Below are 10,562 nucleotides of genomic sequence, written 5' to 3'. Positions count from 1 at the left end.
ATCTGGCATATCAGGGTAGTTCAGATCGAGCTGTTTCCAAAATAAGTCTGAGACCCAATTTTGTATGCTGCACAAGTTTTGGGTTGACTAAGAATCAAGCAGATTTATGTAAAGGTGTAGCGTTTAGATTACAACAACGAGAATAAAACCTGTGTTCTTGAGTTCCCCGAAATGCAATAATGATAGCATTCAAATTCTTAGCCACCCCAACATATGCCTGTTGTTACAAGTTACATGTACTGATATTAATAACTGTTTAATGAAATAATATCATGTCCAGTTGTAGCTTATGATATCAGGGCAGACCTGTAAGCAGTGCTCAACATCAAATATTATCTCTATTACTTCGAAACCCTGCACCATAAAGAAAGTTAGAACTCAATAATTGGAGCTGTTATACACATTGTGGCTTCGAAGTTCAAATAGTGATCTGCTTCAAGATATGCTATACCTTTGTAAATCCATTGCATCTTTCACACGTCCACATGAAGAGTTTTGTCAAATCAGACTCATAGACCTGCATACATATTACAAACTTGATTCACCCATCTGATGTACTTTTTCAGCATAATCTATCCCATCTAGTAGTGCAAATATTGGTAACTGAAAATATGAATCCTTCTCATCTTGCAGAACATAAGTGATAAATGGTATGCATTCTATAGGGAATTACGTTGGCAAGGAAACACATTGTAACATGCCTTTTTTACTACTATAGTACTAATCTGCCATTAACTTACCGCAGAAGCATACTCAACAAGTGTTATGGCAAGCGTATGGTTGTAAACAGGTCGATCATCATCATCGCTCTTTAACTTGAGAACTGCAAAATTGAAGAAAGAAAGTCTTAACTCACTTGTAGCCTCACAAGTCATCTACCAAGTACATAATATTGTCGGTGTCATAAAGCTTTGAAATAAAAAACTTGATCTTCATGGTTCCTTAGGCATCATATACTAAGTCAATCGTGGATTGATTATGTTCAACTAATAAAAGAAATATGATAGAACATGTAAAATAGCCCTTAATGAATATAATCACTATTCAAGTGAGAAAAAAACAACTTCACATTGTATTGTAGCCAGATTAAAATTTCTATCTTCACAACCATTATGTCCATTACACAGAAGTATCAAATCTTAATGGAGAGTCAGCAAAACTGAAAGCTGAAATCCCAATTAAAAAAAAGGAAACAGACAGAGAATCATAAAAGAAGTTGCATTATTACCTCTACTACCAGATGAAAAGGAAAGAAGACAAGCAAAAATTGCCAGCAAGAACAACCGTCTCTTTTGTTGTCCCATGTTCTGCAATAAACACATCCACATACGGTAAAAAATTGAGCTAAAACACACACAAAGCAGGATTCGGAAACTAATTAGCCATAATTAAGTATATTTACCTTATATATAACCAGAGACAAAACCCAAACTAACGAGGATTAGGACAAAATCCGAAACAGATTTTAGCAGCCAAAAGTCCCAAAAAAAAAAACAAAGGAACGAAAGACGCAATTGAAATTCTTTCACCACGGTTTTGGAAATTTCCGACGATGATCGGAGATTTTCCCCGGCTGAAAATGAAACGGCGATGACTTTTAAATATTATGTACAAAGATTGGGAATCGCAGAAGAAGAAATAGAAACAAACAACCGTAATTAAAATATACGAATATTCTGTTTTTGTTTTCTTAACTTCCACTTTCATCCTTTATACGTAAAGGTACATGAGACAAGCGTGTGGGGGTATTTCTGGAATTTTTAGTTATGTAGCGTGTCTCACAGCTGCTAGTGCTGAGGTGTCAGATACGTGATTCGCCAAGCTAAATGGATAAGGCGGTTATCCGAGAGAACGATAAGTTTTAGAAGTTGACACATTTTTTGACTTTTCTAAGCCCATGGGCCGTTAAAAGCCTGTTAGTGTAAACCAAAAGTCCAAAGGCGGGAGTTTACGAAGCGCTGTTTCTCAAGTGGCGGGAGAGTCACTATTAAAGTCAAGACCGCGTGGCATATCTTAGCCGTAGATTTGATCACTTAAAATCAACGCAACGGGTTAAAATCGAAAGCTCCCGTCGTTTCAAACGTCGGCTCTGTTGATTCTATTAATTTCACTTTTATTTATATATATATATTTTTTTAACTAAGCGAAGCATAATAAAATTGAGGAACCCTCGATTTCGAATCTCAGAGACCAAAATCAGGATTCGTAGAGAGGCGACAATGGCGAGGGCTTCGAAGCGTGAGGTTTCTTCAGACGAGGCTTACTCTTCAGAGGAGGAAGAGCAAGTTAACAATCAGCCCAATGTGGAAGATGACGATGAGGAGCTTGAGGCCGTCGCTCGCTCTGCGGGTTCTGACGAGGAAGAGGTTGCTCCTGGAGAAGAACCAGCCTCTGACGACGAAGTTGTCCCTGCTGAAGATGACGGCGAAGAGGTAGGTCTTCGTTTCTCTTTCCCCCTATCTTGGATTTTCACATTCGCATATCGGGGATTTCTTCTGTATTTGGAATGTAATCTGACTACGATTAGGGTTTCACTTTGTGTTTCCTCTGAGCGTGTAATGGATGGTTTTTTTTTTTTTTTTGGAGTCTTGTATTCGATTTTTTAGCTTACTGGGTGTCTATTAAGTTCGAGTTTATGGTGTTTACATTGCCCTGTGTTTGTTTCGTCGCTGGATATCTAGTATTAGTTCGAGTCACAGGGTTTTGATTCTCTTTGACTGTTACAATGCTGCGTGGTTGCTCATTAGGATAGTACATTTATGTGACTCGTGCGTGTATATTTGTTCACTCTTTTTATAATGTGATGATTATATGTAGGACGAAGAAGATGGGGAAAAAGCTGAAATCAGCAAACGGGAGAAGGCCAGACTTAAAAAAATGCAGAAGATGAAGAAGCAAAAAATTCAGCAGATTTTAGATGCCCAAAATGCTTCCATTGATGCAGATATGGTAAGTTAGTAAATAATTGAGCTTGTTTGTTTGTTTGTTTGTAGAGGTATTGAAATAACTCGATCTTTCCATGTATTTAGAACAATAAAGGCAAGGGGAGATTGAAGTACCTTCTGCAGCAAACTGAGTTATTTGCACATTTTGCTAAAAGTGACCCATCTCCGTCCCAGAAGAAGGGGAAAGGAAGGTGTGTTGAGTGCCAACTGATCTGAATCTAATTTGTGGATTTTCATTTCAAGTTTCATGAAATATTATGAGCATATAGTCCCAATGCTTAATATATTGGGTTCCACGTTATTTTCAGGGGTCGTCATTCTTCCAAACTAACTGAAGAAGAGGAAGATGAAGAGTGTTTAAAAGAAGAAGAGGGTGGTATAGGTGGATCTGGAGGCACACGGTTGCTCACACAGCCCGCTTGTAAGTATCTTTATTCTGCTCCCTTTATCTAGAAATGGCGTATGTATTCCTCAGTTGTGACCTCACAATTTTTAGGTAGTACTGCTTAGTGCTTAGATTCTCTAGAATTTTGGAGATCTGATCTTGATACTCTTCATATTGCAGGTATTCAGGGGAAGATGAGAGATTACCAGCTAGCTGGTTTAAACTGGCTCATTCGGTTGTACGAGAATGGCATAAATGGGATTCTTGCAGATGAAATGGTAAACCACTACTTATCCAAGCATAATTATAAGGTCTTTCAGCTCTCTATATAATCTCATGCTTATCTTTATCATTCATTTTTTTCCATGGTCTAGGGTCTGGGGAAGACGCTTCAAACAATTTCTTTGTTAGCTTACCTGCATGAGTACAGGGGAATTAGTGGCCCTCATATGGTGGTTGCTCCAAAATCAACCCTTGGTAACTGGATGAATGAAATTCGCCGATTTTGTCCTGTCCTGCGTGCTGTGAAATTCCTCGGTAATCCTGAGGAAAGGGTAAGTCATAATAGCTGGATCATTTGTATGGTTGCACCTATATGTACCTAGCAGAATTCTGAGACCTATGTTAAATAATGCAGAGACATATTCGCGAAGAATTGCTAGTTGCGGGAAAATTTGATATTTGTGTGACAAGCTTTGAGATGGCTATCAAAGAGAAGACAACATTGCGCCGTTTCAGCTGGCGTTATATAATCATTGATGAAGCACATCGAATCAAGAATGAGAATTCACTTCTTTCAAAAACCATGAGACTTTTTAGCACTAATTATCGGCTTCTTATCACGGGAACCCCCCTTCAGGTATTTGTCCAATCTTTTGATCTATAATTGTATTGATCTTTAAATTTTCTGTCGATTGTTTCTGACTATGTTTGTTGAAACTACTTTTCTTGCATTAGTCTGTTTGAACATCGTGTTTTTCGTAGATACTTATTATTTTCTGTACTTGATTTGCTTGAGATGGTCCTGTTACCGTTTAATATTATCTCATTTATTTTTCTAATACAGAATAATCTCCATGAATTGTGGGCCCTTCTCAATTTTCTTCTCCCTGAGGTATTTAGTTCAGCAGAAACTTTTGATGAATGGTTTCAAATATCTGGTGAAAACGACCAGCAAGAAGTTGTTCAACAACTTCACAAGGTATGTACTCTCATTTAATAAGGTTACCCTTTAAGTTCTTAATTTCTTATGCTAATCATTTATCTCATCTTTTCTAGGTTCTCCGACCATTTCTTCTTCGAAGGTTAAAATCAGATGTAGAGAAAGGCCTTCCTCCAAAAAAGGAGACAATTCTTAAAGTTGGCATGTCTCAAATGCAAAAACAGTACTACAAGGCTTTACTGCAGAAGGATCTTGAAGTGGTTAATGGTGGTGGAGAACGTAAACGTCTGTTGAACATAGCAATGCAATTGCGCAAATGCTGCAACCACCCTTATCTCTTCCAAGGTGCAGAGCCTGGGCCCCCCTATACCACAGGAGATCACCTTGTAACAAATGCAGGTAANAATGGGATTCTTGCAGATGAAATGGTAAACCACTACTTATCCAAGCATAATTATAAGGTCTTTCAGCTCTCTATATAATCTCATGCTTATCTTTATCATTCATTTTTTTCCATGGTCTAGGGTCTGGGGAAGACGCTTCAAACAATTTCTTTGTTAGCTTACCTGCATGAGTACAGGGGAATTAGTGGCCCTCATATGGTGGTTGCTCCAAAATCAACCCTTGGTAACTGGATGAATGAAATTCGCCGATTTTGTCCTGTCCTGCGTGCTGTGAAATTCCTCGGTAATCCTGAGGAAAGGGTAAGTCATAATAGCTGGATCATTTGTATGGTTGCACCTATATGTACCTAGCAGAATTTTGAGACCTATGTTAAATAATGCAGAGACATGTTCGCGACGAATTGCTAGTTGCGGGAAAATTTGATATTTGTGTGACAAGCTTTGAGATGGCTATCAAAGAGAAGACAACATTGCGCCGTTTCAGCTGGCGTTATATAATCATTGATGAAGCACATCGAATCAAGAATGAGAATTCACTTCTTTCAAAAACCATGAGACTTTTTAGCACTAATTATCGGCTTCTTATCACGGGAACCCCCCTTCAGGTATTTGTCCAATCTTTTGATCTATAATTGTATTGATCTTTAAATTTTCTGTCGATTGTTTCTGACTATGTTTGTTGAAACTACTTTTCTTGCATTAGTCTGTTTGAACATCGTGTTTTTCGTAGATACTTATTATTTTCTGTACTTGATTTGCTTGAGATGGTCCTGTTACCGTTTAATATTATCTCATTTATTTTTCTAATACAGAATAATCTCCATGAATTGTGGGCCCTTCTCAATTTTCTTCTCCCTGAGGTATTTAGTTCAGCAGAAACTTTTGATGAATGGTTTCAAATATCTGGTGAAAACGACCAGCAAGAAGTTGTTCAACAACTTCACAAGGTATGTACTCTCATTTAATAAGGTTACCCTTTAAGTTCTTAATTTCTTATGCTAATCATTTATCTCATCTTTTCTAGGTTCTCCGACCATTTCTTCTTCGAAGGTTAAAATCAGATGTAGAGAAAGGCCTTCCTCCAAAAAAGGAGACAATTCTTAAAGTTGGCATGTCTCAAATGCAAAAACAGTACTACAAGGCTTTACTGCAGAAGGATCTTGAAGTGGTTAATGGTGGTGGAGAACGTAAACGTCTGTTGAACATAGCAATGCAATTGCGCAAATGCTGCAACCACCCTTATCTCTTCCAAGGTGCAGAGCCTGGGCCCCCCTATACCACAGGAGATCACCTTGTAACAAATGCAGGTAATTTTTACATTCCAAGTAGATCCTTCAGATATAAATGACCAATTGTCTTAGTTATTTTCTTTTACATTTTCTTGTTCCTAGGTAAGATGGTTCTCTTAGATAAATTGCTGCCTAAGTTGAAGGATCGTGATTCAAGGGTTCTGATATTTTCTCAGGTAAACATTAACGCAAACAAACAATGATATTCCTATATTTTCCTTTTTTTTTTCTTAGTGCTGTTCGTCTTATTTCCTTGTGCTTATTATTCTAACAATATGCTCATCTATATCAGATGACAAGACTATTGGATATTCTTGAGGATTATCTAATGTATCGTGGTTACCAGTACTGCCGTATTGATGGAAATACTGGTGGTGATGATCGAGATGCTTCCATAGAAGCCTACAACAAGCCAGGAAGTGAGAAATTTGTTTTCTTGTTATCCACTAGAGCTGGAGGGCTTGGTATCAATCTTGCTACTGCAGATGTTGTGATTCTTTATGATAGTGACTGGTAAGTCTCTTTTTGTGTCCGTTGTAATATATGAGTTTCTTCTTTATGCGTAATGAGATGGTTTTGCTTGATTCTGGCAGGAACCCTCAAGTTGACTTGCAAGCTCAAGATCGTGCACATAGGATTGGTCAAAAAAAAGAAGTTCAAGTATTCCGGTTCTGCACCGAGGTTACACTTGACCCATTTGGATGAAGTATAATACATTGATAACGTGAACTAAATATGCATTCTTTTATACAGAATGCAATTGAGGCTAAAGTCATCGAGAGAGCTTACAAGAAGTTGGCACTTGATGCTCTGGTTATTCAGCAAGGGCGATTGGCAGAACAGAAAAGTAAGTGCTTTTGTACCGAGGTTATAGAAATGCATTGTTTTATCACTTATTTATTTATTTATTTTTGTTACTTTTCAGCTGTTAATAAGGATGAATTACTTCAAATGGTGAGATATGGTGCTGAAATGGTGTTTAGTTCTAAAGATAGCACTATTACGGATGAGGATATTGATAGAATCATTGCCAAAGGANTATTATTCTAACAATATGCTCATCTATATCAGATGACAAGACTATTGGATATTCTTGAGGATTATCTAATGTATCGTGGTTACCAGTACTGCCGTATTGATGGAAATACTGGTGGTGATGATCGAGATGCTTCCATAGAAGCCTACAACAAGCCAGGAAGTGAGAAATTTGTTTTCTTGTTATCCACTAGAGCTGGAGGGCTTGGTATCAATCTTGCTACTGCAGATGTTGTGATTCTTTATGATAGTGACTGGTAAGTCTCTTTTTGTGTCCGTTGTAATTTATGAGTTTTTTCTTTATGCGTAATGAGATGGTTTTGCTTGATTCTGGCAGGAACCCTCAAGTTGACTTGCAAGCTCAAGATCGTGCACATAGGATTGGTCAAAAAAAAGAAGTTCAAGTATTCCGGTTCTGCACCGAGGTTACACTTGACCCATTTGGATGAAGTATAATACATTGAGAACGTGAACTAATTATGCATTGTTTTATACAGAATGCAATTGAGGCTAAAGTCATCGAGAGAGCTTACAAGAAGTTGGCACTTGATGCTCTGGTTATTCAGCAAGGGCGATTGGCAGAACAGAAAAGTAAGTGCTTTTGTACCGAGGTTATAGAAATGCATTGTTTTATCACTTATTTATTTATTTATTTTTGTTACTTTTCAGCTGTTAATAAGGATGAATTACTTCAAATGGTGAGATATGGTGCTGAAATGGTGTTTAGTTCTAAAGATAGCACTATTACGGATGAGGATATTGATAGAATCATTGCCAAAGGAGAAGAGGCAACAGCTGAACTTGATGCTAAGATGAAGAAGTTCACTGAAGATGCAATACAGTTTAAAATGGATGACAGTAAGCGCGGCGTTTATCCCTTTTTCATGTTTTGATGGTAACTCTGTTGCATGAGTAATGCTACAATGGGATGTCCGAATAATCTATTTTTTGGTATGTTGCAGGCGCTGACTTTTATGATTTTGACGATGACAATAAGGTACTCTTAGTTAACTGAATGGTTTAAGGGTTTAACGCATACTGTGGTAATTCTCTTCACCTTTTCCAATATTTTTTTGCTGAATTCTTTTCTGATTTTGTTTGGTAGGATGAGAACAAGCTGGATTTTAAGAAGATTGTGAGTGAGAATTGGAATGATCCACCAAAAAGAGAGAGAAAGTGCAAGTAAATGTTCCTTCTACTTTTCTCATTATGTGGTCTATTGTCTTCCCAAACAAAATCTAACTTCAACAATTTACTTTTATTTACCCATCCTTCAGCTACTCTGAAACTGAATACTTCAAGCAAACACTGAGACAAGGTGCTCCAGCTAAACCTAAAGAGCCTAGAATCCCACGCATGCCCCAATTGTAAGTACATCAATTATATATGCTAGCAGTTAGCCCTTCTGTCTTGATGGTATTTTTATCCTTACAATCTAATTTCTTTTCCATCCTGCAGGCATGATTTCCAGTTCTTTAACATTCAGCGATTGACCGAGCTGTATGAAAAGGAAGTGCGTTACCTTATGGTGGGAATAAATTTATCAACTTATTATGTAATGTGTGCAATGTTTATCTCTGATTAGTTCTAAAGCAACTTGTCTCCCTTTGGTTTCAGCAAACACATCAGAAAACTCAGACGAAAGACACAATTGAAGTTGATGAACCTGAAGGTTTTTCTCAGTCTGTGCCCTCCTTTCTTCCATTATTTTACTGAACCTATTACTTAATAACAAATATTTTCTTAGAAGTTGGAGATCTCCTTTCTTCCATTATTTTACTGAACCTATTACTTAATAACAAATATTTTCTTAGAAGTTGGAGATCCCTTAACTGCTGAAGAAGTGGAAGAAAAGGAACTATTGCTGGAAGAGGTAAGCGAAAATATTTGACCTTACTGTGGGTTGACATTTGTTTTGATGGGTTTTTTGTAACTGAATCGAGTTATAATATTTTAGGGTTTCTCAACATGGAGCAGAAGAGACTTCAATACCTTCATTAGGGCATGTGAGAAGTATGGCCGGANGGCATGATTTCCAGTTCTTTAACATTCAGCGATTGACCGAGCTGTATGAAAAGGAAGTGCGTTACCTTATGGTGGGAATAAATTTATCAACTTATTATGTAATGTGTGCAATGTTTATCTCTGATTAGTTCTAAAGCAACTTGTCTCCCTTTGGTTTCAGCAAACACATCAGAAAACTCAGACGAAAGACACAATTGAAGTTGATGAACCTGAAGGTTTTTCTCAGTCTGTGCCCTCCTTTCTTCCATTATTTTACTGAACCTATTACTTAATAACAAATATTTTCTTAGAAGTTGGAGATCTCCTTTCTTCCATTATTTTACTGAACCTATTACTTAATAACAAATATTTTCTTAGAAGTTGGAGATCCCTTAACTGCTGAAGAAGTGGAAGAAAAGGAACTATTGCTGGAAGAGGTAAGCGAAAATATTTGACCTTACTGTGGGTTGACATTTGTTTTGATGGGTTTTTTGTAACTGAATCGAGTTATAATATTTTAGGGTTTCTCAACATGGAGCAGAAGAGACTTCAATACCTTCATTAGGGCATGTGAGAAGTATGGCCGGAACGACATAAAAAGCATTGCCTCTGAGATGGAAGGGAAAACAGAGGAAGAGGTTGAACGATATGCTCAAGTTTTCCAAGAACGATATAAAGAGCTGAATGGTAAGTAACTCTATATTTTTAAATAAGTTTATGAATGTTTGCAGTACATCAAGGTTGGATGGATATTTTACCACACAACAATATAATGCCAATTGATCTTTGCATCTTGTTGTATGTTGTTACATTTGTAGATTATGATAGAATCATCAAGAATATTGAGAGGGGAGAAGCAAGAAACTCCAGGAAAGATGAAATCATGAAAGCTATTGGGAAGAAATTGGATCGCTACAGAAACCCGTGGCTGGAACTGAAGATTCAGTATGGTCAGAACAAAGGGAAACTGTACAATGAAGAGTGCGACCGTTTCATGGTCAGACATTTCTTTATCAAACTTTTGGGTTGGGATTTAACTGATATTGATTCATTCTAAATATGGTCTTGACCTGAGAAACCTGTGATTACCAGATATGCATGGTCCATATACTTGGGTATGGAAACTGGGATGAGCTGAAGGCGGCGTTTCGGACATCCCCTGTGTTCAGGTTTGACTGGTTTGTAAAATCCCGCACAAGTCAGGAACTTGCTAGGAGATGTGACACACTGATCCGGTTGATTGAGAAAGAGAACCAAGAATATGATGAGAGGGAGAGGCAAGCCCGCAAAGAAAAGAAGCTTGCAAAGGTAAGGCTGGAAGGAACATCTGAAGTTCAC

The 10,562-nt window shown here is 37.5% G+C and overlaps 2 protein-coding genes and 1 long non-coding RNA gene across 5 annotated transcripts in view; 2 read left to right on the top strand and 1 right to left on the bottom strand.

Annotated features, from left to right (window-relative positions):
* Window positions 1-1,667, bottom strand: part of LOC104706178 (lipase) — a 4,464-nt gene extending 2,797 nt beyond the window's left edge. The window contains exons 1-7 of one of the 3 annotated variants that reach the window (XM_010422341.1): window positions 1,403-1,667; window positions 1,229-1,307; window positions 741-823; window positions 452-517; window positions 307-354; window positions 150-217; window positions 3-67 (exon numbers count right to left, since the gene is read on the bottom strand). In XM_010422341.1, the coding sequence (XP_010420643.1) occupies window positions 3-67; window positions 150-217; window positions 307-354; window positions 452-517; window positions 741-823; window positions 1,229-1,304 (406 nt within the window). In that variant the 5' untranslated portion in view covers window positions 1,305-1,307; window positions 1,403-1,667. Of the gene's footprint in view, window positions 1-2; window positions 68-149; window positions 218-306; window positions 355-451; window positions 518-740; window positions 824-1,228; window positions 1,329-1,402 lie in introns of those variants that run through there. The other 2 variants (XM_019228333.1, XM_019228334.1) reach the window with 2 other exon arrangements.
* LOC104706176 (ISWI chromatin-remodeling complex ATPase CHR17-like) overlaps window positions 2,079-10,562 on the top strand; it is a 10,033-nt gene continuing 1,549 nt past the window's right edge. Inside the window, exons 1-23 of the mRNA XM_010422336.2 lie at window positions 2,079-2,432; window positions 2,818-2,949; window positions 3,030-3,136; window positions 3,254-3,366; window positions 3,511-3,608; window positions 3,705-3,884; window positions 3,968-4,189; window positions 4,397-4,531; window positions 4,609-4,891; window positions 6,288-6,361; window positions 6,478-6,698; window positions 6,779-6,866; window positions 6,939-7,032; window positions 7,890-8,078; window positions 8,183-8,217; window positions 8,326-8,402; window positions 8,498-8,587; window positions 8,679-8,748; window positions 8,838-8,892; window positions 9,035-9,093; window positions 9,746-9,911; window positions 10,043-10,221; window positions 10,317-10,532. Of these exons, the coding sequence (XP_010420638.1) occupies window positions 2,220-2,432; window positions 2,818-2,949; window positions 3,030-3,136; window positions 3,254-3,366; window positions 3,511-3,608; window positions 3,705-3,884; window positions 3,968-4,189; window positions 4,397-4,531; window positions 4,609-4,891; window positions 6,288-6,361; window positions 6,478-6,698; window positions 6,779-6,866; window positions 6,939-7,032; window positions 7,890-8,078; window positions 8,183-8,217; window positions 8,326-8,402; window positions 8,498-8,587; window positions 8,679-8,748; window positions 8,838-8,892; window positions 9,035-9,093; window positions 9,746-9,911; window positions 10,043-10,221; window positions 10,317-10,532 (3,096 nt within the window). The 5' untranslated portion in view covers window positions 2,079-2,219. The remainder of the gene's footprint in view (window positions 2,433-2,817; window positions 2,950-3,029; window positions 3,137-3,253; window positions 3,367-3,510; window positions 3,609-3,704; window positions 3,885-3,967; window positions 4,190-4,396; window positions 4,532-4,608; window positions 4,892-6,287; window positions 6,362-6,477; window positions 6,699-6,778; window positions 6,867-6,938; window positions 7,033-7,889; window positions 8,079-8,182; window positions 8,218-8,325; window positions 8,403-8,497; window positions 8,588-8,678; window positions 8,749-8,837; window positions 8,893-9,034; window positions 9,094-9,745; window positions 9,912-10,042; window positions 10,222-10,316; window positions 10,533-10,562) is intronic.
* Window positions 9,253-9,547, top strand: LOC104706175. The gene is made up of 3 exons (XR_754421.2): window positions 9,253-9,316; window positions 9,406-9,460; window positions 9,536-9,547. It is a non-coding gene; the product is annotated as an uncharacterized LOC104706175 (long non-coding RNA).

This window comes from Camelina sativa, chromosome 8 (assembly GCF_000633955.1).
Source record: "Camelina sativa cultivar DH55 chromosome 8, Cs, whole genome shotgun sequence".
NCBI lineage: Eukaryota > Viridiplantae > Streptophyta > Magnoliopsida > Brassicales > Brassicaceae > Camelina > Camelina sativa.
The sequence above is the reverse complement of the archived record's forward strand: the minus strand, read 5'-3'. Positions and strand labels throughout refer to the sequence as shown.